This window comes from Lutra lutra, chromosome 6, assembly GCF_902655055.1.
Source record: "Lutra lutra chromosome 6, mLutLut1.2, whole genome shotgun sequence".
NCBI classification, from domain to species: Eukaryota; Metazoa; Chordata; class Mammalia; order Carnivora; family Mustelidae; genus Lutra; species Lutra lutra.
This window is the reverse complement of record NC_062283.1, coordinates 68,564,291-68,590,924: the sequence shown is the minus strand read 5'-3', so window position 1 is coordinate 68,590,924 and position 26,634 is coordinate 68,564,291. Positions and strand designations below refer to the sequence as shown.

At 44.9% G+C, this 26,634-nt stretch overlaps 1 protein-coding gene across 2 annotated transcripts; it reads right to left on the bottom strand.

Moving 5' to 3' along the window:
• Positions 1–1,067: 1,067 nt before the first annotated feature.
• On the bottom strand, positions 1,068–21,075 carry PPIL1 (peptidylprolyl isomerase like 1). 2 transcript variants are annotated; one of them, XM_047734630.1, is made up of 5 exons: positions 20,795–21,075; positions 19,733–19,821; positions 18,060–18,214; positions 2,839–2,907; positions 1,068–2,284 (listed from the first exon to the last, which is right to left on the bottom strand). In XM_047734630.1, exons 3-5 carry the CDS (start codon positions 18,211–18,213, stop codon positions 2,064–2,066), a joined length of 444 nt encoding a protein of 147 aa, XP_047590586.1. In that variant the 5' UTR covers position 18,214; positions 19,733–19,821; positions 20,795–21,075; the 3' UTR covers positions 1,068–2,063. The 2 variants fall into 2 exon arrangements, with proteins under 2 accessions (XP_047590586.1, XP_047590585.1); XM_047734629.1 differs by lacking the exon at positions 19,733–19,821 and having other exon boundaries at positions 20,795–21,074.
• Positions 21,076–26,634: the final 5,559 nt, after the last annotated feature.

Genomic DNA, 26,634 nt, shown 5'->3' with positions numbered 1-26,634 from the left:
AGAGAGAGACAGAGTGAGAGAACATGAGAGGAGACAGAGAGAGAAGCAGACTCCCCATGGAGCTGGGAGCCTGATGTGGGACTCGATCCCAGGACTCCGGGATCATGACCTGAGCCGAAGGCAGTCGCTTAACCAACTGAGCCACCCAGGTGCCCCAAGTGGATGGGTATCTTATTCTTTTCTAGAGGTGGATCCAATTTTGTCTACCCAGTCCAGGCCAAAAGAAGTTTCTATTTCCCCAGAGTCTAGAACAGTACTGTGACCAACACCACCACTGAAAAGTTACAAAAGTCATTTACATAGTTTGTTGTTGGTTTTTGTTTTTTGTTATTGAGAGAAAAGTAAGAGAAGGATGGAAAGAGAGGCTGAACCTGGGAAAAGCTTGGGGAATAGAACTTTTTGGCCATTCCATACAGTCAATCATCATTTCCCAGATTTATGGACCGATAAATAAGAACATTAAAGCTACAATCCTCTCTTCAGTCAAGGAGATATCAATTTAAGGAAGGCACAGTACATACCGCCTCTGGTTCTGCAACCACAGGAAGGTAAGATTTCCTGCAAGTTCAAGGGATGCTTTAGGTCTCTTAGCACATCCGCCTGGCTCCTGTACGGCTGCTTCTCCCTCTCTCAGAACTGCCAACCGCCATCACTTAGATTCTGTCTTTGGTATTGCCTTTTTATTTTTTATTTTTTAAATTAAAAAAAAAAATTATGTATCTGTGAGGGAAAGAGAGAGAGAAGAGCAAGGGCACACACGAGCAGGGGCAGGGGCAGAGGGAAAAGCAGGCTCCCTGCTGAACAAGGAACCCAACATGGGGCTTGATCCCAGGACCCTGAGATCATGACCTGAGATGAAGGCAGGAGCCTAACCGATTGGGCCACCCAGATGCCCCTAGCACTGCTTTTTTAAAGTCAGACCTGCTCTTGAATAGAAGTCCACTGGAGATGCACAAGCCGAAATTGGAGTCTTGAAGCTGAGCCGTGCAACACTACTTCAGATGGTTTACAGGTTAAGATGACTGCTAAAGCTTCATACAGTATTTAAAATCAGACCACAACAGCAATGTCAACCATCAATGGCATTTTATTTGGGAAGTTTCTATGTATTCCATAGACATTCACTTCCTTTCAATTACCACTCTCCCCACTCGTAAAAAAAAAAAAAAAAAAAAAATCAGAAAGACTTAAAAAAGTTAACATAAAAAATCTCTTATCTAGTTTCTCTAGTCTTAGGTTAAAAAATCTTCAGTGGGGCCTCCCCTTTATGACAATACTGCTTTTTAAGGAGAATTCATAGTCTGTCCTTAAGCTCGCTACAGATTTCTACTCCTTCCTGGGGAAAAAGTGGTCAATGTTTCTGCTGCCTTTTAATAAATTCCTTTCTTGATTATTACACATTATCATTCCCCACTTGACACCTTCTTAGAAACTTGATTGTTGGATGCATTTTTCATTTGGCAAAAATTCAATGTGGCTTTGCGTGGGATGTCTCAGTGTCAGAAACAGCAGTGTTGACGTTCTGGTTTTGAGAGGGAAAATATATATAGAGATGCATACATTCCCGGAAGAACAAATGTAGGAGACTGAAATAGGGTGTGCACAGAGTTAAGAAGGCTGATAGACACTACTTGGTTCTGAATTCTGTGGCTGTCAGCCACCAAAGCCTGCGGTGTAGGCCAGAATAGAAATCCCTGCAGGAAGAAGTTTGGTTCGGGACTATGGAATGACAGAGTCGGCTTCCTCTTGTTCCAAGTGCATCAGCACAGACACGCGTGAGGAGGAGCAGTATATGCTCATTTACAATGAGCGGTTCACTGTAAGTGATCACTTATGAGCATTTCTGCAAACCCTCTGTCAAACCTAGGCACTGGGGAAAGAGAAAAGAAGCATCCTCTTAAAATATACTTCCAGCTCTAACTCACCCAAGACCCCAGGTCTCCTTAGCTCTGTGATTCGCAAGGCCAAAATGAAGTTTAAGTACATGTCACTCTAGGTCATCCAGAAGCTGGTTCACTGGGGCCATCCCGGAAGATCCAGGCGTGCCCTCAAGAGCAGCAAGCCTACCCAGAAGGGTACGCCTTAACGATCTTCACATCGTCCACAGGGCGGTCCTGGGAGTTTGTTTCCACCATTCCTACTCGATTCACCATTCCTATACCTTGGCAGACGCGGCCAAAAATGGTGTGCTTGCCATCAAGCCACTGGGTAGGGGCAAGCGTCACGAAAAACTGGCTGCCGTTGGTGTCTGGCCCTGCATTGGCCATGGCGAGGATTCCAGCCCCTGGTGGGTAAAGAAAGAAAGTAAGAATAACCCCCAGAGCTCTAGCCGGGCGCATGTCCCACCATCCCAGACTTTATTCTGGCCTCCACCATTAACCACGGGACCCGAACACTCTTCCCCCGAGGGCAGGCCCTGCCTTTACCCAACGGCCTGTCACCGCCCTACCCCAACAAGTGCACCTTCCTAGTCTTGGCCTACTCCCCAGTTTCTCTATCCATGATGATCCCCGCTAACCGCTGGACCATGTCCCCGATGCCCTGCAAAAACCCAGCAAGGTCTCCGGCTTCCTTGAGGACGCTTTCGCTTATCCTATAGTTTGTAAGAGCAACAACATTCGACCGAGTCTAGAACATTCGGACCAGCACTGTGAATTACGCAGGAGAGAGAGGTGTCACTCTCTCGAACCCACCAGGGCTCTTTGTGGTGCCACAGCTGGGCAGCTCTGTGGCACCCTGCCACGGTGTCAGGCATGACCCCAGAATCACAGCCAAGAGTGAGCTTTTCAAATCCACTCCCCCTAACCCCCACCCAGCACAGCCAGATTACACACTTACCCGTGAATTTCAAGTCTGGGTGAAGTTCATCCTCAAACTGCTTGCCATAGATAGATGCACCACCTCGACCTGCCAGATTAAAAGATGAGAGACCATCCGTCAGTCCCATGGACTCCCTCTCAGCAAGAAGCAGTGAGCATGCCTAGTCCCCCTGCGAAGCATATGCTGCAACTACAGAGCCCAGCGGCGGAGTCAGCACTGGCACGCCATATTCGAACCCCTCGTTTCGTTCAGGTAAGAGGTTTCCTTTCAAAATAACACCAAGAGTGTTTTCTCCTGGGTATTAGAGTAATACATATTCACTGTCAAACATGCAGAAAGCATAGAACATTATCAGAAGAACATTAAAGTTCCATAGAATCTAACCATCTATAGACAACTACCATTTTTAAGTGGATGTATTGATAGATTTCTGAATTTTTAACTTTTTAAGGAATATTAAATTAATTAATTAATTTTTTAAAAAAGATTTTATTTATTCGGCAGGGAGAGACACAGTGAGAGGGAACACAAGCAGGGGGAATGGGAGAGGGAGAAGCAGGCTTCCTGCTGAGCCCCAATGTAGGGCTCGATCCCAGGACCCTAGGATCACGACCTTCCTGAGCTAAAGGCAGATGCTTAACGACTGAGCCACCCAGGTGCCCCCTTTTTAGGAGTATTTTAGACAGGAGTGCCCCAGGACTTAACTATGTGCCCATCACAGACACTGTTCATCAATCAGCATTCCTCACCGCTGAGCTTCCATCTGTATCCCACCAACTCGGAACTCCAGGCAGCCATTTTTAATGGATTAGAGATGGCACAAGAATTAAAACCTATTTGCTGTCCTTGATGTCAATGAAGGAAAACAACATTCATTTTGGTCAACGATATCCAGCTTAAGGAGAAGAGAGATGGTGGCCAGTGGCAAGTGGCAAAGAGGAATCCTATTACAGTAGGTGGAGTCTATTGAGAGGAGAGGTGGTACATCACAAGGAAACCGTGAGGAAACATGGCATTCAGAATGATTTGCTGGCAACATCGCCACCACATGCTATTTATATTATGTCCACAAGAGTGTGGTGCTGTGCACCCAGGTTCTGTTCTCAGCGCAAAATGATATAACAAATACAGTTTTCCCAGTGGAAAAAAATGTCCTAACAGGAGACAACTCTTAGTCAATTATTTAGTAAAATAAATATGACTGGTTGAACTACTTTGGTTTCTCCAAGATGACAAAACAGCCTGGAACAAAATGAACACTGCGTTTATCAGTGTTCTCAGCTTGCAAACAGCCTGGCCACAGGGAGCTCCTCCTTCTATAGCCTTCTGTGAAAGTAGGATGTGAAAAGCACCACGTCCCCCTTCTCTCCCAGGCCCTCCCAGTGAAAATCCTTGCATTACCTTTTAGGATGTTCCACCAAAGACAGCCTGTCATAGCCCCAGATTCTGGAAGAAAACACTTTGTCTTTTTTTTTTTTTTTTTAAAGATTGACCCTGGGATCACAACCTGAGCCAAAGACAGATGCTTAACTGGTTGACTGAGCCACCCAGGCGCCCCTAGAAGAAAACACTTCTAAGAGGTGCCTGGATGGCTCAGTTGGAAGAAAACACTTCTCACGTGAAGAGGAAGTAGAGGTGAAATCTCCCGCCTAGCCCAGCTACCTACGCTTCTGGAAAAGTACCCAACTACCGAACTTTGTAAAAATTCATTCCCTGGGCGCCTGGGTGGCTCAGTTGGTTGAGCAACTGCCTTAGGCTCAGGTCATGATCCCGGACTTCCAGGATCAAGTCCCACATCAGGCTCCCAGCTCCTTGGGGAGTCTGCTTCTCCCTCTGACCTTCTCCTCTTTCATGCTCTCTCTCACTCATTCTCTCTCAAATAAATAAATAAAATTTAAAAAAAAAAATCATTCCCCAAATTCCAACCTGCTAGCATACTTCTAAACAGCAATTAGGTGACCAGGACATGCTCTCTGACTACGGAGTTCCTGCCTGAGACTGGAGGCAGAAGGGGTGGTGAGTGAGAGTGCTAGGGCTGAAGATGAAAGAGAAAGCTGAGGGGGCCAATGTGTTCAAGCCCTAAGCCTGGGGCTTGAGTGAGCAAGTGGAGGGTGAAGTTCAGGAGTGGGCTGTCCATTGGGGGCTGAGCCTTGGAAATGTGATCCCTGTAAGCTGGGGGCCACCGGGATGAAAGGGCAGGGTCCCTGCCCTCTAGGTACTCAAAGCCATCAAATAAACGGCCCTGTGAACAAGAGGGCTAAGGGATGGGCCAGTCAGGAGTCACAGACGAAGCCGGGGGTTTGCAGTCAACAGGAGATGGGAGGAAGGGCCCAGAGGTCCCTCTGTACTCACTAGGAAGAGTCGGACCAGCTGCAACCAGTTCGGGGGGCTCTACAGCACCATTTCTACATAATATGTTATGGTTTCATAACCTAATTCAAGTCAGTAGTGTCTGCACTAGAATGTCAGAAAGACAAACACTTATAATCAAAACACTCCTCTGGGTGCATGGAATAGGGAAGAGATGGGAGCGGGGCCGCAGCGATCTAAGAGTTTGACCGTGTGGAGAGGGCTGTGCAGATGCCAATGAACACATACAAAGCCGACCATCTGGAGGCTTCGCCATCAAAATTTCACCATGTGCCTCGTATGGTGCGGGTATGACAGGAATTAGGCACTGATCGGGTTTCTGAACTCTGTACCCTGGAAGTTCTTTTATTCTTCTGTCCCTTGTTTTTGACACTTAGTCTCTGTACTTAGTGTTTCAGACCTACGAAGGAGACAAAGAACATGACGAACAACGGCACCTTCCCCTCAGGGAACAGTGTAGCAAATCCAGTCCCAGAGCCCATGTCCGTAGCCCCTGAACTCTGTGCTCCCCTCATCCCCACAGCTAACAACGGCCTCAAAGAATCACATCTTGGCCTCGGGGAACCACTGTGGTGACCAAGAGTCTGTCACCTCCATGCATTCTCCCTTCTACCACCTATGTATGTGTCCCTAAACAAATGTATTGTTGCTCTGCATGTTTTTAGGGTTATACAAATGCTATTAGACTCAATGTGTTCTTCTGCAATGAGCTTTTCTGTGTTCACCGCTCTAAGTGATGTTTACGCATTTGGCTCCGAGCAGCTCTCTCTAGTATTCATTCCACTACACGACTGTTAACACCAGTCTTCTCTATGCCAATGGATATTCAGGATCCTTTCAGGGTGTTTTTGCTGTTATGAACCATGCTGCAGTAACCACACTCGTACTGTCTCCCAGACGCACATGCAGGCACTCAGGGGCTACGCCTCATGGCGGACAGGCAGGGTCACAGCTTGAACAGTTCCCCATTATGACATGTCCTCGAATATCTTACCAGAAGTGGCCTATCCACACTGCTCACTCTTACTGCTCTAGGTCCTCCAGCCACACTTTCTAATATTCGTCAGCCTAAGAGGTGTCAGATGCTTGTGTTTTAACCTGCATGTCCTTGAAGGTGTGCAGAATTTCATGTTTACTGACTATTTACCTTTTGACCTCTGGGAACAGCCACTTATCTACCAAGTGGTTTGACATTTATATATATATATATACACACACATATACATACACATATATATGTATGTATGTATGTACAAATACACACACACACTCACACATACAAAATTGGTATATTATTAGGATTCGTATTCTGGATACTAATCCTTGGTCAGTGAATGCTTTTGCAAATACTTTCTTCCCAGTGGATTTTTTTTCACTCTTTTTGGGGTCTTCTGATGCACAGAATTTTTTGCAGTTGAAATTCGTTTATCTTTTTATGATCTGTGCTTCTGCTCTAAAAAAAAATTTCTCTTATCCCCCGGACTCCTCTGAGGTCTCTTCTTCCTGCTCACTACCTGTGGAAACCTCTCACAATGAACTGGAGTGGCCCCTAAGCCATGCACAGTGGTCTCTCACACAAAGATTACCACACTTGGTGCTACTTATCCCCACCGGTCCCATGCCACAGCTGATGGGACCACGGATTAATATCTAGCCCCAAAGTGGTCACGGCTGGGCCAATGAGCCACTAGGAGGCCTAGGTGAAAGCTCTGCCTGAGGCACCCAACACCAGAAGGCCATTAACCAAACCAATCAAAAATCTCTCTTCTGGCTAGAGAGCATCTAACTGCAGATTAGCTGTCCTCTGAGGATTTCTAACACCTTCTCCATGGCCTGCCTCAACTTCAGAGACAAGGGAGGCAGGTACTAACCAGTTCCTTTTGCAGCTAAGAGTGGTCAGATGACCCAGCTCCGACCTACTGAAACAAAGAGAAGCCTGCTCAGTAGTTTCTGGGAAAGCTACAGCTTTCCTGATAAAAAGGGACAAACACACTTCTGTTGTCTTTCACCCGTAGCTCTTTCCCCATCTTGCTTCTTTGAAAGCAGAGGTGATGTCAGGAGCAGCAGCAGCCATCTTGCAACCATAAGATAAGTTTGAGATCAAAGGCAACACATTCACAATGGTGGAATGGAAAGACAGAACAAACCTGGGTCCCTGACAACTCTGCTGGGCAGCTGAACCAATGCCTGAAACTACTCACCTTCAGACATTTGTTATGTGAGGAAAAAACAAAAGCTCTCTTCCTTTAAGCCCTTGCTGTGGAGTTGTGTTACTTGTAGCCAAAAGCATCTCAAACTGATACAATCTATTAGTACAGAGTCTTCAGAAGGGGAAACTAATTGGTGGAGCTGCTGTTGGGTTTACCAGGGCAAATGCCAGATACCAGATCTACCACAGAAAATGATGCTACCAAGAGGCTTTGTAGTTCTTAAGAGTACTCTCTTCCTCACTTGCCCGTGGGGCCAAAGAGATCCAGATTTCTCTTCCAACTCCATTATTTACTGGCTGTGTAACCTTAAGCAAGATACCGACCCTCTCCAAGCCTCAGTTTCCTTATCTGAAAAATGGGAATAGCGGTAGTGCCTCTGTCTCACAGGCTTGTTAGGAGATCGTTAAAGGGAGCTCATCATCACTGATAATACTGCGTTTGCTTCATGTTTTACACTATGGGGATTTCTGTGCACTCAGATAACCTAGGCATCTTCTGGGAGAGGGAACTGCAGATAGAGGGGAACAGTTCACCCTGGGGTCTGGCCTGCCTGGGTTTGCTGCAGTTCCTCCGTCGGCAAACTTCCACCACTCCCTCGCTCTCCCGGCTCTGTGATTGTAACTCTGCTTCTTATCTTACTGACGCAAAGGCAGAGGCCTCTCACCACCAAATCCACTTCTCTTCCTACCCGTGCACCCATTTACCATCCTTCCTCCCTTATTGATACATTGTATGAATTTGCTGTTCATCCAGCCAACCCATCACCATGTCTCACACCAATCCCATTCACCTTTAAGGAACTCTGCAACTATAATTCCTCCCAGTCCTGAATCAAGTTTTCTTTCTGGTGGATCATTCCTATCAGCATTTAAAAAAAAGTGGTATTAATATTCCCTGTCTTAAAAAATAAACATAAAGCTCCATCTCCAAGTATCCATCCCCCTATGTCTCTGCATCCCTTCACAGAAAAACTCAAAAAAAGCTGCCAGCACTTAGTGTCTTGGCTTCCTCTCCTGCCTCTCAACGTTCACTCTCCGTTCAGACTTTTGCCCTCAATGCTCCATGACCTGGCTCTTGTCAAAGCCATCAGTGACTGCCATGTTATTAAATTCAATGGTCAATCCTCGGGCCCCACCTTGCCTGCTCCACGAGCAGCATCTGACAGCTGATGTCACCCCTCCTGAGATCCCGCCTTACTGGTGGCTCCCCCTATTCTCTACTGGCTTCTTCTCTTCTGCCCCCTTTCCTTGCATAAATTAGACCTGCATTGATGTCTGAAGACCTCCCCTTCTAAACCTGCTCCCTTGCCCCTTTAACTTTCACGGTGTTACCCCAACCAATGTCCTGAATGTCTAGCTCTGTCTTCGCATCTGCTTCCCAGAGGACCAAAACCAACAGAAAACACTATCACCCTAGTCCAAATACAAAAAGCTGTGGCTTTGACAACAATGAAATCTCTCAATTGATCTCCTTGCTTCCAGGCTTGTCTCCTCCTTTCCATGCCAGTTGATTCTCCACGTGGAAGCCAGGAGGATTCTTTTAGAACAAGCCTCATCAGAGCAGTCCTCTGCTCAAAATCCTCCAGTGACATTTCATCACAATTAGTACAATATCCAAAGTCTTCATGACAATGTATGAGACTCCAAGACCTGGTGCTCTGCTACCCTCCAAAGGCGTCTCTTACCACTCTTCCCCTCATTCACCTGCTCTAGCCATACTGGTCTATGCTCTTTCTTTCTTTTTTAAAAGATTTTATCTATTTATTTGACAGAAAGAGACAGTGAGAGAGGGAACACAAGCAGTAGGCAGTGGAGAGAGAGAAGGAGGCCTCTCGCTGAGCAGAGAGCCCAATGTGGGGCTCGATTCCAGGACCTGGGATCATGACCGGAGCCGAAGGCAGACACTTAACAACGGAGCCACCCAGGCACCCCTGGTCTGTTGCTGCTTCTTGCCAAGCACACTCTGCTCTAAGGCCTCTGACTGCTGTTCCCCCTGGAGTGTCCTTGCCCCTGACACTCTCAGGCTCACTACTTCACTTTATTCAGAGCTCTGCTCAAATGCCATCTTATCAGAGAGGTCTTCCCTAATCGCACTATCCAAAATAGCACCTCTCTCACTCTCTATCCCAGGGATTCTCAACTCAGGGTGACTTTGTCCCTTACGAACATGTGCGGAGACATTTTTAGTTGTCACACAGAGGGGCTCTACTGGCATCCAGCATGGTAAGGTCAGGAATACAGCTATACATCCTACAATGCACAGACAGCCCTCTACAGCTAAGAATTATCCAGCCCAAAACGTCAATAGTGCCAAGGCTGAGAATCCCTGCTTACACAGTATTTCTTCCATATCACGTGTCATGACCTGATAGTAATATGTACTTAGTTGTTCATTGTCTCTCCCGACAAACGTGAGCTTCACAGGGGCTGTCTTATTTACTGTTTTCTCTCCCCAGTTCTTAGAACAATGCCTGGAATATGGCAGGAGTCCAAAAGACATTTATGAAATAAGTTAACAACCAAAATAAATAATAAATGACATCTTTTTAAGCTCCTATTTTGTGTCGAGCCTGTAGTGGCCATTTTACAAACACCAGCTCATTCATGGCTCACAACATCTTCATGAGGTGCACATAACCAAACCGCACTCTGCATTTATAGCTCAGAAGGCTCAGTGATTTACGTTATGTCTACATTTAATAAGTGTTCCTGTGAAGTTCGGAGTCAAGCCCAAACCCACCAGGCTCTGCAACCCAGGCTGTTCACCCCATGCTATGGGACCTTGCCATACACTACTGCTGAGTTACATTTCCCCACATATTTTTCTTATCCCAGACTCAAGAAACTCTGGAACCCAAAGCAGTTCCAGAATGATGTTAGATCAAATCTGAACTCTTGCCTGGGTGTCTCCATGAACTGGTCTGAGCTTAGGCACCATGCTAATTACTCTCTGCACTTTGTCCCCAGTTGCACCTTAACTGTTTCTTAAACATGCAGTTCAGGAACCTTAGAAATTGCATCATACACATTTGTCCTGGACATGAAGAGGTGGCTAGATGATGTCACAGAGCCAGTCTAGCACGTGAGACACAACATGTGGAGTACTGGGCTCTCCTTCACCCTCAACAGGTCTCCCTATCACTTGTGCCTCTGCTCTGTATTCTTTCTTTCTAAATCTAAAATGCCCTTTCCCTGTCCTCCTAAGAGTTAAAATTCTACATTTCCTGGGTGCCTCAGTTGGTTGGGCAACTGCCTTCAGCTCAGGTCATGATCCTGGAGTCCTGGGATCGAGTCCCACATCAGGCTCCCTCTGCTCAGTGGGGAGTCTGCTTCTCCCTCTGACCCTCTCCCCTCTCAAGCTCTCTCACTCACTCTCTTTCTCTCTGAAATAAATAAAATCTATTGAAAATTTTTTGAGAAAGAAAAATTCCACATTTCCTTCAAGGCCACCTCACACTATGCCTCCATTCCATGCTAATCCCACTCTACTGTACTTTTTCTCTTTTGATGAATTAGTCCAATCTCTGTTATATGCATGACCCAGAGCGTGCCGCCATAAATTTGCATAGCATATTATTACTTTCGAGTTGTTTCTTGTAAGAACTATCTTGTCTTCCTGGCAGAGAAGGGAACACTACAAGGAAAAGAGAATGCCTTGGCTTCTAACGCTTAAGTTTCTTCATGGGACTTAGAATAGCATAGGATACCCAGCGGACTCTTAGCAAATAGTCATCAAATGAATAAAATTAACAATGAGCTTGCTGTTCACCACGTTCAATCTCAGGTGTTCCCAGGGCTACCAAGAGGAAACGTGAAATCAGAGGGAGGGCAATGCACGACATAATCAGCACGGGATTAATCATCACAACCACACCAGCGGGGGAGCACTGAGAGCCAAAGCGCAGAACACGAAAAGCCAAAGGAAGGGCTTGACAGGCTGCCACATCTTACAGGGAGAGAAAGCGAAGAAGTCAGTAGAAGCACATAAAAAGATATTTGGACAGTTAAGGAAAAAGCCGGCGTACAATTCTTATAAGTAGAGAAATTTAAAAGTGGGAAAATGGTTTAAAATCCAGCAAGCAGGGGTACCTGGGTGGCTCAGTGGGTTAAGCCTCTGCCTTTGGCTCAGGTCATGGTCTCAGGGTCCTGGGATCGAGCACCGCATCAGGCTCTCAGCTCAGCAGGGAGCCTGCTTCCTCTCTCTCTCTCTGCCTGCCTCTCTGCCTACTTGTGATCTCTCTGTCTGTCAAATAAATAAATAAAATATTTAAAATAAATAAATAAATAAAATCCAGCAGGAAGTCAAAGGTATTCGAATTGAGAAAACCCCTGGCAAAGGCATAAATAAAAAAACTGTGGAAAGAACGGCTGCAGAGTAGCCAGACAGAGGGCCAGGTGGGGACAGAAACAGTACACTGGCTTGCTGATGAGCCCAGGATGCCTCATGCTGCTCATCTGAGATGTTTAGCAAAAAACGTGTCACCTAATCAGTGAGTGGTTCACATCAGTGACCCAGGAGGGCCTAACTCTTGTTTGCCTTCTACAGCAGACCCGCCAGCTCCATCATTCATTATACTTGAGGCTGGATGCAATTACTTGGAAATCTTTTGACTGATTCAATCTCATTAAATCTGCATCATGGTGGGGCGCCTGGGTGACTCAGTCGTGAAGCGTTTGCCTTCAGCTTGGGTCATGATCCCAGGGTCCTGGGATTGAGCCCTGAATCAGACTCCCTACTCCATGGGGAGCCTGCTTCTCCCTCTCCCTCTGCTACTCCCCCTGCTCGTGTTCCCTCTCGCTGTGTCTCTGTCAAATGAATAAACAAAATCTTAAAAAAAAAATGCTTCATGGAAATGTGACATTATGAAGGATTACAAACCGATTATAGAAATATAGGGGAGCTCTGCCATGAGCAACTTACATTGGAAGTCACTTCCAATTCTTGTACCCTCATCATGGACTCTCTCAGCTTACCGGTGTTATGAATTAAAATTTTATCTCATGACAAGGGAGAGGAAGAAGACAAGAAAGAAACACATCAAAGTGTCTACAGGACACTTTCAGATAAAGAAGTGGAGTGAAGGGCCACCTAGGAGACTCAGTCGGTTAAGCGTCTGCTCCGATCATGATCTCAGGGTCCTGGGATCCAGCCCCCTGGGCTCTGTGCTCAGTGTGGGGTCTGCTACCCTCCCTCTCTCTCTCTGCCCCTCTCCCTCCCATCCCCTGTGCGCTCTCTCTCCCTCTCTAAAATAAATAAAGAAATCTTTAAAAAAAAAAAAGGTAGAGTGAGGCAGGCTTAGCCCCCGCCTCCCCAATACCTGATGACACAAACACACAAAATTCCATCTGTTTCCAAGCCCCAAATTCACCAGCATCAACCAAATAAAAAGGAAACAAACTTATTACAAACATCCTGAAAAGAGTCACCAAGGAAAAAAATGAGAGTATCTTCTTCCTGCACTCCCTAAAAGTGGCAATCAGGAAAGAAGGAGAGTAACCCAGAGGATTCTTACAAATATCTTCCCATGCTGAGAAGCCAGCAGGAGGGTGGATGGGCTGGCGAGGCTGGAAAAGTTAGAGCAGTCCCTGAGGGCAAAAGCCTGTGCATACCACCAGGGCTCCGGAGCAACATGGCAGGCTACCAGCACCAGGCAACTTGTGGGGCATGGGGGAGCCCTGGGCCGTGATGGAGTTCAGGTCAAACTACCCCCAAATATGGTGCTTTGGCATACTGACTGTCAAGTTGAAGGAATCTGAGAAACATCAGGTACAAGAAGGACATTCCGACCTTCCCCGGAAGTAGGTCCTAAGACCCTCATGTGAGAGGTGCTGTCCCTATACCTGGGGGAAGAGAACATCTCATCTCTAAGACAGAAGGACCCCTGGAGGAATCTGAAAGAACAGGCCTTGCTGCTTCCCTCAGTTTATTTTTTTAGACTCCCTTCATCCTATCACATTTTCCCACAAATTTCTACTCTTCGTCAAACCTAGCACAAAAACACTCAGGTACAGCCACTTCTTTGGGTCTTCATTTCTTTATCAAGGCCACAGTGTCATCGAAACTTACAGCAAACAGGAGCACCTGGGTGGCTCAGTCGGTTCAGCGTCTGTCTTTGGCTCAGGTCCTAACGTCCTGGGATGGAGCCCAGCCTCAGGCTCCTTGCTCAGCGGGGAGTCTCCTTCTCCCTCTCCTTCTGCCCCTCCCCGCTGCTTGTGCGCAAATGCCTGTGCACACCCGTGTGCTCTCTCCCTCTTGCTCTCTCTTGCAAATAAACAAAATCTTTAAAAAGAAAAAAAAACTTAAAAGCAAACAGATTTGTGTGCTTTTCTCTCATTAATCTGTCTGGTTACAGAGACCCAATTATGAATGAAAAAGGGTAGTAGGATCTTTCTCCTCTACCACAGCTATTCTCAGGGGACCACCCAGAGTTCCAGGTTTGGGGAGAGGGATACCACTGGTTGGTGGAGGAGACCCAGGGACAGGACTTTAATGGAGGCTGGGAAAACCAGAAGCTAGCCCTCCCATAAGGTACGTTCGGCCTTAGCTCTCCTCCCCACCTCATCAGGCTGGAATAAAATGGAAAGAAAGCAACCTAGCATCTGGAATGGGGAAGACAGTTGTCTTCCCCACCCCGCCCCAACAAAGCTGGGGACAAGGACAAAGAGAATCCACTTATACTGTATCTGAGCAGATAAAAAGTACGTACAGCATCAGTGCCGACATTAAGCACGGATAAGATGAAAAGAGATGGCACAGAAACTATGCAAACATATTACAACAAATGGAAGGAGAAAAAGAAAGCGTGTAAGTAAAAAACAAAACACACACCTCAGAAACTCAGTCTGGGAGAAAAGAGAGTCCACAAAGGGCTTCTCTGCAGTTGTCTCAAAACTAGAGATGCTTCAACAGAAATAAGAATCCAGCGGTGCCTGAGTGGCTTAGTGGGTTAAATGTCTGCCTTCGGCTCAGGTCCTGATCTCAGGGTCCTGGGATCGAGCCCTGCATTGGGCTCCCTGCTCAGTGGGGAGCCTGCTTCTCCCTCTGCTTCTGCCCTACTCGCTCTGCCCACCCACACCCCACTCTTCTTTCTTGTGCTCTGTCTCTCTCTCTCAAATAAGTAAAATCTTATCAAACGAAAGAAGAATCCAATAAAACAAGAGCTCAAAGACAAGATAATAAATCAACAGATCAAGGTGAAAAGATTGCAGAGCTAAGGAAACAGTGAGAGCCCAATGACAGCAATACGGAGCTAATCAATCACACAGAGCAGTAAAGAACAGAACAGACGTGACTAAAAAGTTGAATAAGGCACAGAGTAAAGGTCTGACACTAATTCAGTGGATGCGGGGGGAAAAAATAAAAAAAATCATCTCAGACCCTCAGAAGAAATGTAATAGACAGGGAAGGCAGAGGTCATGAAACAGAGAATAGTTGGTTTCCTGAAATACAAAGTCAGAGCAAGTAACAGAGAAAATACTCAAAAACACAAATCAAAACATTTTCCCTGAGCTGAAGGAAGGAGTTACTCTGGCCTCAGTATTCTCCAAAGCCACGCTTAGAACCAGAAGGCAACAGAGCAGAACTGCTGAAAACAATCTGAGGGGATGAGCGTGGCCCAAGAACGGCAGACCCAGTCATGGTCTTTTTCAAATTGTCAAACCGGACTGAGTTACCAAATGTAACATCCCGCAGCCCTTGCAATACAAACCACTCACCAGGAAATTCTGCCCTCCAGCACCTGGGAACAGAAAAGCCTAATGGTGGGCACCGAAACCTCGGAAATGCAGGACCCGTACTGCAGCCGAGGGAATCAAGCACAGGGTGGAAAATGTACTCTGACAAGGAAAAATAGTAATGACAAAAACCGAGAGCAAGGGAGAGTGTGAGGTAATACAAGATATACGGATATATCTACATGGATCTATATGCCTGTCCCTGGTTCACGGCAAGGAGCTCCTAAAACTCTTGTCATTTCCTAAGTGATAAGAACACTAGGAATATCTGTGGTTCTCACATTTAGTCTTTGACCTGTCCCTGAAACAGGGCTTCTAAAACCCTTCTGAAAAAGCATTTTTTGTTCTTTTTTTTTTTTTAAAGATTTTATTTATTTATTTGACAGAGAGATCACAAGTAGGCAGAGAGGCAGTCAGAGAGAGGAGGAAGCAGGCTCCCTGCAAGCAGAGAGCCCGATGCGGGCCTCGATCCCAGGACCCTGGGACCATGACCTGAGCCAAAGGCAGAGGCTTTAACCCACTGAGCCACCCAGGCGCCCAGCATTTTTTGTTCTAATGAGGCAGGTAGACTCCCGAATGGCTCCTGGGTGGGGCCTGGTCACCAGAAAGACCAAGCCACAATTAGAAGCTTGGAATTTTCAATCCCCACTACCCTCTGCTTCTCCAGAGACGGGAGAGGAGCTGGAAATGGAGGTAATGATCGGTCACAGCTACAAGAAGCTGCCTCCGCAAAATCCCAAGAGTACCAGGTTCAGAGAGCTTCCAGGTGGGCAAACACAGCCCTATCAGGAAGATGACACACCCAAATTCTATAGGGACAAAAGCTCCTGCCCACAGGACCCTCCCAGATCTCACCTTATTCATCTCTTCATCTGGTTGTTCATCTGTATCCTTTACCATATCCTTTAATAAACTGGTAAACATGTTTCCACGAGTTCTGTGAGCTGCTCTGGCAATTAATTGAACCCAAGGAGGGGGCTGGTTATTGGAACATCTGATAACCTAGGCTTGAGACTGAAGTGGGGTAGGGAGCAGGGGGCAGTCTTGTGGGACTGGGCCTTAACCTGTGGGATCTGATGCTATCTCTGGTTAGATGGTGTTGGAACTGAGCTAAATAGTAAGACTCACTTGGTGTCACAGAACTGCTTGTTGGAGGGCAAACCTCCATGCATTTGGTGACCAGAAGTGTCAGAGGTGAAGTGATCTGTGTGAGTAGTAAAGGAGACATGTAAGAGAAAAACACAAAAGGGAAGAACTAGGTTTCTCCCAACACAGAAGGCAGACAAAATGGAGTTTTCCCTAAACAACAAGAATGAGTAGAAATTTAAGTACTAATTGCCCCATCCTTCATAGCAGAAAACCAACTTTTTTTTTTTTTTTAAGATTTTATTTATTTATTTGACAGACGAGATCACAAGTAGGCAGAGAGGCAGACAGAGGGGGGCGGGGAAGCAGGCTCCCTGCTGAGCAGAGAGCCCGATGTGGGGCTCGATCCCAGGACCCTGGGATCATGACCTGAGCCGAAGGCAGAGGCTTTAACCCACTGAGCCACCTAGGCGCCCCCCAACTTTTTGATTATATATATAAATAGCATGCATGACATAGCCTATTCTCTTGAAATTATTTCTGTTTAGCTAGTTATCCATCCATCCTTTTGACTAGGTATCTGAAAAGAAAAATGTCTAGAATAATGGCCACCAAGAGTTAACACTAATTGTTTCTAAGAAGTGGGAATGTTGGGGCGCCTGGGTGTCTCAGTTGGTTAAGTGTCTCCCTTCAGCTCAGGTCATGACTCCAGGGTCCTGGGATGGAGGCCTGCATCGGGCTCTCTGCTCAGCGGGATGTATGCTTCTCCCTCTTCCTCTGCCCCTCCCCCTGCTCATACTCTCTCTCTTGCTTGCTCTCTCTCAAATAAATAAAAAAAATCTGAAAAAAAGAAAAAAAAAGAAGTGGGAATGTTGCAGAATAATCAATCACTAATAGTGGTTAGAAATCTTTAAGAAGTATATTTATGAGTGTTCTTTTTTGTAGTTTCCTATATATACTTTATTTTCAAAAAAGATTTTGCTTATTTATATTGAGAGAGAGTGATCAACCAGGGGGGCAGAGGGACAGAGAATCTCAAGCAGACTCCACTCAGAATACACAGCTTGCATGGGGCTCAATCTTACCACCCGGAGATCATGACCTGAGCCGAAATCAAGAGTCTACTGAGGGGTGCCTGGGTGGCTCAGTGGGTTAAGCCTCTGCCTTCAGCTCAGGTCATGATCTCAGGGTATGGGATCTAGTCCTGCATTGGACTCTCTGCTCAGTGGAGAGCCTGCTTCCCCCTATCTCTGCATGCCTCTTTGCCTACTTGTGATTTCTCTCTCTCTCTGTCAAATAAATAAATAAATAAAATCTTTAAAAAAAAAAAAAAAGTCTACCAACTGAGCCACCCAGGTGCCTCTACACTGTACTTTTTACACAGGTCCATATACATTAAAGAAACTGAATGCCTCTGGTCATAAAGGATAGACAGAGAACAACTGACAATGACAAAGAAGAAGAAGAACAAGAAAAAAGACTGCCACAGAGTATCAAATTTATCTAAAGGCAAAAAAGCAGGAGCAGGAATCAGCGGAGAGAAGATGCAGACTGAGAAGCAAGGGGCCTTGAAACTAACGTTAGCATCCACTGATTTCACTAATAAATCCCATCTAAATGACAATAACTCCCAGATTTGGACCTCCATCCCAGACCTTTCCATGAACTCCACACTTGTATCCCCTTACTTATTCAACATCTCTACCTGAAGATCTGACAAGTATTTCAAATGTAATGTATCCAAAACTAAAACCAAATTCTTGATTTTTCCCCTCTGCACGTGCTCCTCTCTCAGCCTTCCCTATTTTGCTGAATTCAGCCAAGGTCGGCTTAATTATACCTGTTCCTGTTGGGTCACCTCCCTGGATCATGAAGTCTTTGATGATCCTGTGGAACTTCGTGCCATTGTAGTAACCTCGACGTGCCAACTCAGCAAAATTCTTACAGGTCTTCGGAGCATGCTTCCAGTACAACTCCAGCACAATGATCCCCATGCTGCAGGGGGAGAGGAAAGTAGAGCTCCAGTCAGGAACAAGGTCACAGCAACAGTAATGTTATGGGACTGATCCAGGACTCTCTATTTTCAAGCTTATATTAAGTCATGAAATTGTAATACACATTGGATTTCATGCTGGGCAAAGGAAAACATCACAATCACAATGTAAATAACATAAACACAGATATCTTCTTTGAATAAAACACACGGGAGGTTCTGGTACTTCTTTTAAACAAAATAATTGTGGACAACTAAAAAAAATTCAAACTAGCTTTATATATTAGAAAAATCTTTGATCGTGGGAAACCAATATAACCAACTCTTAAATTAGGGGGAAAATTACACTTAATTTGTAATTTTTTTTTAAGGAGGACATTAACATTATCAGGAATTTATACTTATTTATACATGCATGAGTTTCTGGGTCGAGGTAGAAACTGGGTAATGGGAAACAGGAAGGCTTTCAATGAATATCTTCTTTTAAACTTTTGTATTTTTGAAACATGTAAATATATTACCTATTTGTAAAAATTTTAATGCGGAAAAAAAAAAGTACAGTTTGTGTGTGTACTTAGTGCAACAAACGAAAAACCTAATTATTTCAAATCTCTAACCTACCAAATGGGATGAGCACCTTTCCCCATGAAGTACAGCCAGGGAAAAGGAAAAAGTAAAAGACTTTAGACAGGTGCCTTCCCCTCCACTCCATCACTCACCTAGATTTTAAGCTCCAAGAATGTGAAAATTGAGGCAACTCTGGATAGCCTGCATACCCAGCGCCAAGCACAGTATAAGCACTCTGTAAATGTGTGTGTGTGTGTGTGTGTGTGTGTGTGTGTATACACACACACATATATAAAATGTGCTAGAACATAGGTTTCTAAAACCCTTTCTACCAGCAATTCATCCTTCACACTACTAAAATTCAACAGGGATTAACACCTACTCTGTACAAGTTCTAGGTGCTTTTGCCCTCATAGAGCTTATATTCTGGTGCCAATTTTTTTAAATACAGGGAGTAACTTTTTGGAATGGCAATCAGGAAATACCTACACAACTCTGAAATCTGCATACCTGTTGGCAGCAATTTCAACTTCAAAGTATTCTATAGCAAATCCTACAGATGTGCCTAAGGATCCAGTATGTGCAAGGGTCTTTATTTACCCAGTATTTATCATAACAAAAACAAGAGGCAATTTAAGTGTCTCTCAAAGAGGAAATGACTAAAATACAAAATAGCAATAATGTGGGAAGCCATATTAACGAGTGGAAGGAAAGCAAATTATAGGAAACATATATACGGTATGATCACGATCCAGTTTTTAAGAAACAGAACATTAAAAAAAAATGTTTATACATTCGCAGAGAAAGATGTAGGTCATCCAAAGAACTATTAACTATTTCTACAGGAAGAGGTGGATTTCATTTATTCTACACACTTCTACACTGCTTGGATTTAAATTTCAATTTATTTTGTAACTTAAAAATGTTAACAGGTGAATTCAGAAATTACTTACAAGTTGAGGCCTGAAGAAGTAGAATTTTGCCATACACGGTGGGGAAGATGACCAGAGAGCAAAAAAAAGCAGCACCTGAGAACCGTGTTCTGTGGGAAAACAGCATGGCCAAAAGCAGAAAGTAGACAGAGAACTAGGGCCTGGACCTAGGCTACTGGTGTGGGGATGGCAGAAGATGTAGCTAGAGAGCTAGGCAAAGGCCAGATGAGAAAAAAAAAAAAAAAAAAAAAAAACCCACCTTGAATGTCAGACTACGACTAATCTGATATTGCTGTAGCAGTAAGAAGTTACTTAAGGTTTTGTCCTACTTCCGAAACATAGGACTATCTCCAAAGAGGCAATGGAATCAGTGGGGCTAAAGAACCGAGCAAGTGAGGCAGACAGACCAGGCTCCAAATGAGGTTCCCCTACTTACTAGATATACGGGTTTGGTCAAATAATTTAATCCGTGAATTCTGTCGTTTCCCCTGCTAAAATGGGAGAGAAGGTGGAATAACACCTGCATGATTTGAGTTGCTAAGTGGATTAAAATCAGTGAGATGCTGTACGTCAGGGGACGGGGACTAGAGGGGCTGATGCTCAATGATACCGCTCCTTGACAGTGGGGAAATGTGCTTCTTCCTATGCCTTCCTAGTAATTTGTTTATCCTGCTGAACTATTTACTACGTTAGTAGTTATAGATCTGCCCCTTTCACTACACTGTAAGGTCCTAAATGCAAGGCGGCGTGTCTCCTGCAGCTATGTCCTGATTCCAGTCCCGACGTCGCCTCGTTGTAGACTCAACACACGCTCGTCGAAAGAAGGGATGAATGAACCAGGTGGTGGAAGGAGGACAACCAGGCAGCTGTCGCTGAGATTTCAGAGCGAGCCGGTGCGGAGCTCCGACGAGGGCGGTGGCGGTCCCCATTCAGCCCACAGGCGGCCCCCACGGCCGTCCCTGCACGCTTCCCCACGAGTAGGCCGTGCTCTCGGGGGAGCGCACGGGGAACCCAGCCCCGCGGCAAAGCCCGGGCTCCGCGTTGCCTCAGCCAGCCGAGCCCCAGAGGTCCGACCCCTCTCACCTGGTCTCCAAGTATACGTTGGGAGGCTGCCAGGAGTCTGGGGGGATCGCCGCCATAGCGCAGCCGACGGAATCTTGCAGCAAAGCTACTTCCGGTGTTGGTTCCGGGGGACCCTCCGCTGCTGCGCACACTTCCGGTCTCCGTCGTTCAACCTTTGCGATGCCAAGATTTGGGGGGCTGAGACAAGGATGAAGAAGGATCCCCCTTCCAAGGCCGGGAAGCTGGGATGCGAGGCGAGAAGAAGCTGACGGCAAGGACGGAGAAAAGTGCAAGCTCCATCGTAGAGGTGGTCTCTAGGTTGAAGAGACCGCGACACTCTCCGGACGCTCTAATTGGTTCGTTTAGGCGTGGAAGGCGGGAACACCAGCAAATCTGCACTCCGTTTAGAGTTAATACCCTAACTTTCAATTGGAATGATTTCCTAGTTCCACAAAAGGGCAAGGTCCTGAAAGGGGATGGGAATGAGTTGCTAGTCTCTGACATTTTTAAGGCGCTGTACAATTTGCGTAACACTACACTTTACTCTTATCTACTCCACAAAGCAGTCCTGTAAAGAAGATAATATTGTTCCCATTGTTCAGTTGTGAAAACTGAGACCCAGCGGTGAGATGACTTGCTCATTTGTCCATAGCCATACAGCGAACCCGAGCCTCCAGCTTCCAAAGAGTCAGGGAGAGTGGAAGGGGAAGGGCCAGGAAGAAAATGAGGAGGAAAAAGAGACAGGAGAACGAAGATCAAAGGGATGAGGGCTAAAGCAGGGCTCAGAGTGACTGGCTGGGATAGATGGGGTAGAAGGTTGTTGGGAGGGTTTGTTCAGGACTAAAGAGAGGCAAAGTAGAGGTCCTGCGAGGTTTGGAGGAAGGACGAGAAGGAAATGGGGTAAGTAATCATATGTTTTAGATGCTTTGCACACTGGGTAATAATGATGTTAGCCAATGAATTCTTACTTTATGTCAGGCATCGAGTTAAGCACTCGTGTGTACTTTCACATGGTTAAAATAAAACACAAATGGCGACCAGACTTGAAAAATCTGAGCAGGCAAACTAGTTTAGTCATATAAGCCATATAAGTCATATATCTTTTTTTTTTTAAAGATTTTATTTATTTATTTGACAGAGAGAGATCACAAGTAGGTAGAGAGGCAGGCAGAGAGAGAGGAAGGGAAGCAGGCTCCCTGCTGAGCAGAGAGCCCGACGTGGGACTCGATCCCAGGACCCTGAGATCATGACCCGAGCCGAAGGCAGCGGCTTAACCCACTGAGCCACCCAGGTGCCCCATAAGTCATATATCTTAATTTAGCTTGTTCTGTAAAGTAAGCAAAACTTATCTTGGACCACTTCTTGTTAACGCCTCTGGAAATCAAAAAGGAAACTTAAAATGTTCTCAAAATGGATGTGAAATAACTTCTTGTAACTCATCCCCATCACTAGGGAAACTCTAATATTATAACCGATCTGAAGAGTAAAAAGCCACTGCTTCCTCTCACCATATGAAGTACTTCATGATAATATACCTCTGAACCTCTCATCCCATGTTCAGTTTGAGTGGTTCCAGTTTGCAAACTTTTTGTGCATGATGAACTTTTCCTAATTACTATTTCAGTGGTGCAGTGGTTTTCCTTCTATTTCTGAACTTTTGACAACACTTCAAAATCTTATAAGGTAGATATTACTATTCTCTTTTTCCTTTAAGGAAACTGAATCTTACAAAGCTTAGGTAACTTGCTCAAAGTACTACAGCTGTGAGCCCCCGTGTTTAACCACAGTTCAACCCTAGCTCCCTTCGTTGTCAGGTAGGAATAAGGGTATATACAATGTCGTAAAGATCAAATTGGACAGTGAGCAAGCCGGGCCCCCTCCATCTCTGTCCCCTTCTCGCAGAGTACTAAGAATAGGGTGTTCAGGTTTGTCAAATGAATAATGGGCAGAAAGTGACATTTTAAACTGACGAGTGCTGGATAATGTATGGTGTAATAAATTTTACACCTTCTGCAGTCTTGTGTTCATATCCTCTTTGTGACCCTTGAGCTGGACAGAAAAGTGATCATCATTCGTCTGTTCTGTCCTCTGTTATTTGAGTTGCCTTTCTCTGGGCCTTGTGTAGTTCCTTACTATATATTTTGCAAGGCTTAGGGCACAGTGAGAATGCACTAGGATTATACACAAGAATAGGTCAGTGTCTTGCTGTCTCATTCCAAAGCCCTTCCTCAAGAGACTCAGTATTTGTTGGCCTTTTTGTCCCCAAGAGAACATTGGATGACTATAGGGAAGAACTGACAAAGATTTCTTTTCTGAGTTATAACCAGTAGTACACATGAAATTACTCAGAGTAGCTTACATGTACTTCATCTAGTCTGTTAAGCTTAGTGTGTCTTCTGAAGAAATGTGCTTTATTAAAAACAAAATTATAAACTTCTACAGAAACATTACTTTTTGGGCTAGAGAACTGAAGATCATCCTCTTTCTCCTCCCTATAAAGGATACATCATCAAGACCTATCAATTCTTTTTTCCCAAGATAACCCAAAGTATATCCCTTCCTTCCTATTCCCACTGATGTTTCAGACCTTTAACATCAGGATTATTTTAGAAGCCCCCTTGTAGGGTTCCCTGCCTTTTGGCTTTTCCCCGCTAACCCATCCTAAGCACACACAGCAGCAGCCAAAGCTTTCCTCCCAAGTTATAGTATGTCCCTTCTTTGCGACAAAATGTTAAATGGCTTCCCTATGTCTATTAAAATAAAGTCCTAAATCACTTGGCCTGGGCTTGAAGGCCCTTGGTCACTGGCCCCTCAATGGCTTCCCCAGCCTGATTTCCTGCCATTTCATCCATGTCTTAACCAACTATACCACCCAGGCGTCCCTTATTTCATCCATGTCTTAAATGTGCCAGGGGCATTCCCACTTCAAGACCTTTGCTCAGGCCATTCCTTTCCTTGCAAAGCTTCCCAAACCTCACCCATGCCTTTGTCCCAAGTCCTTCAGGAAACCTCTCTCCCCTTCCTGTCTCTAAGTAGACTTTCTCCCATCTTGGTTTTTAATCCTGTGCCACCTTTCAGATTTATATGGCCATAATAAAACACTGATCATGTCACAACCCTGTTCAAAAACCTTCAGTGGCTCCCCACCACACACAGATCAAAGTCTTAGCATCAAGTTCTTCCTGGCTATGCCAAGCTGATCTTTAAACATTGTTTCTTCTTCTATATGTAGCCTTGGCCTCACTCAGATTAACATTCTAGGTTCTCCAGATGTGCTCTTGTCTTCCCTCCTCTGAATCTTCTTACTCCCATGTCTTAATGCCTGAAATGTCCATTCTCAGCCTCCAATGTCTGAATCATTACAGCCACTTCCAAGATCACTTTCTCCCTAAATCTTTTCCTGGAGCACCTACCAGCCACTAGGCACTGAGGAAAATAAAGGTGGGTCACAGACATTGTGCGGCCCCAAAGGAACTCACATCCTACGAGAGACAAATACAGCTACAAGGGAGTGGAATGAGAGTTATAATAAAGAAGCACATGGTACTTCCTGAACTCTGGTTGTTCCAGAGCTGGCTTTGCGTAGTCAGAGATTTTTCTATGAGTGATAAACTGAGCTGAGATCTGGAAAATGGTGGAGTTGGCCAGAAGCCAGGAGAGTTCTTTTTGTAGATCTGAAACTTTATAAAGAGCTTGGGAAGTCAGAGAGTTTTTCTTGGGCCATCCTGCAGCTGAGTGTGAGGGAATCATAGAGGATCTTAGAACTTGATTCTGAGGCAATAGGGACATGTGAAGTGGCAAAATCAGATTTTGTACATTGAAAGTTGTCACTCAGGCTGTGGTATGAAGACTGGCAGGAGGGGCCAGGAAAAAATGGGCTTTCTTGAGCCAGTGGGCTCCCCAGAGTATTTTTAAGATTTTATTTATTTGATGGGGTGCCTGGGTGGCTCAGTCATTAAATGTCTTCTTTTGGCTCAGGTCATGATCCTAGGTCTGGGATTGAGCCCCACGTCGGGCTCCCTGCTCTGTGGGGAGCCTGCTTCTCCCTCTCCCACTCTCCTACTTTTGTTCCCTCTCTTGTTGTGTCTCTCTCTGTCAAATATATAAATAAAATCTTTCTTTAAAGATTTTATTTATTTGAGAGAAAGAGAGAGCATGAGCGGTGGGAAGGAGCAGAGGGAAGGGGAGCAGCAGACTCCCAGCTGAGCAAGGAGCCTGATGTGGGGCTCCATCGTAGGATCCTGAGATCATGACCTGAGCCGTGAGGACAGATGCTTAAGCACCTGAGCCACCCAGACACCCCAGAGTATTTTAAGTAAAAATTTAAATTCTGAATACATTCAGAAAAGTGGACAGATCCTGTGTGTAACAGTTCAATTAATTATTATGAAGTAAACTCACCACTAAATCAAGAAATGTTTCCAACTCCAGGGAAGCGCCCCCTACCAATCAGTACCCCTTCCCCGAGGAAGGTAACCACTTTCTAAGTCCATAGATTATTTTTCTCTGTTTTTGAAATTTACATAAATGAAGTCATGAAGTATTTTTTGTGTGTCTGTCTTCTTTTGCTAATCATTTTTGCAAGATATTACCATGTTGTATGCAGTGGCTATGTAGTATTCTGTTGCATGAATATACTACATGCCTTACACATTTCATTCCTTCTTTTTTTTTTTTTTTAAGTAGGCTCCATGCCCGGCATGGAGCTCAGTGCAGGGCTTGAACTCATGACCCTGAGATCAAGACCTGAGCTGAGATCAAGAGTCGTATACTCAACTAAGCTACTTAGGTGCCCCTATACATTCTATTCTTAATGGGCACTTGGAATATTTCCAGATTGTGTCTATGACAAACGGTGCTGCTATGAATATTTTTGTATGTATCTTGGTGCACTGTACGTGAATTTTTTGGAGTATATACGTAGTAGAATTGCTGGGCCATAAGTTATATGTATATTGTAATTAACAGTTAACCAGACTGTTTTCCTAAATGGCTATAGCAATTTACATCCCTACCAGCAGTGTGTGACTTGCTTTGCTCCACTTCCTCATCAACACCCAGTGTTGCTAGTCATTTCCGTTGAAGCAATTTTGGAGCGTGTATAGATCTCATAGTCATTTCTGTAACAACTAATGATTAGTGAAGTTGAACACTTTTTTTTACACGTGTATTTGCCATTTAGGTGTCCTCTTTTGTGGTATTATCTTTTTGTGTTCAGATCTTCTGCTCATTCTTCTATTTGGCTGTCCAGTTGTCTTTTTTCTTATTGGTAGTTTTTATGTATCCTGGACACAAGCTCTTTGTTGGTTTCTTTCATTCTATAGGTTATCTTTTTCATTCTCTCAATTGTGTCTTTCAGTGATCAGAGGTGGTTTTTGTAAATTTCATGTGGTCCACTGTGTCTTATCTCTTACAGAACATCTCAATTCTGACTAGCCACATTTAAGTACTCAGTAGTCACTTGTATGGCCATGGTATTGGACAGAGCTGCTCTAAAGTTTTCTTGTTTTGCTTTTCTCATGTAGAGCTATAATGCACATAGAACTTAGGTTGGTGTGTGGTGTGAGATTGGAGTCAAGTTTCATTTTTTCCTATATGGATATCCAACTGACCAAAAGCAATTTATTTATTTATCAGAACTATTTATTGAAAGCATTATCCTTTCCTCACTCCTCTGTTGTACCTCTCTGTCATAAAGCAAGTGTCTATAGATGCGTGGTTCTCATTTTGGTCTCTCTGTTCTGCTTAATTAGTTTCCCTATCCCTGCATCAGTATCACACTGCCTTTATAGTTAGCTTTATTAGTCTTGTTATGCCCCCCAAAATGGGTCCATGATTAAAGGAGTGAGACTGATATAAAG

What these genes read in the sequence shown, in the direction of transcription:
- PPIL1 (XM_047734629.1), bottom strand. Translation starts at nt 20,850, where the DNA reads ATGGCGGCGATCCCCCCAGACTCCTGGCAGCCTCCCAACGTATACTTG. An exon ending in AACGTATACTTGGAGACCAG is followed by an intron (nt 18,215 to 20,794) that starts GTGAGAGGGGTC and finishes CTCCCCCTGCAG; the next exon opens with CATGGGGATCATTGTGCTGG. An exon ending in AGGTGACCCAACAGGAACAG is followed by an intron (nt 2,908 to 18,059) that starts GTATAATTAAGC and finishes TTAATCTGGCAG; the next exon opens with GTCGAGGTGGTGCATCTATC.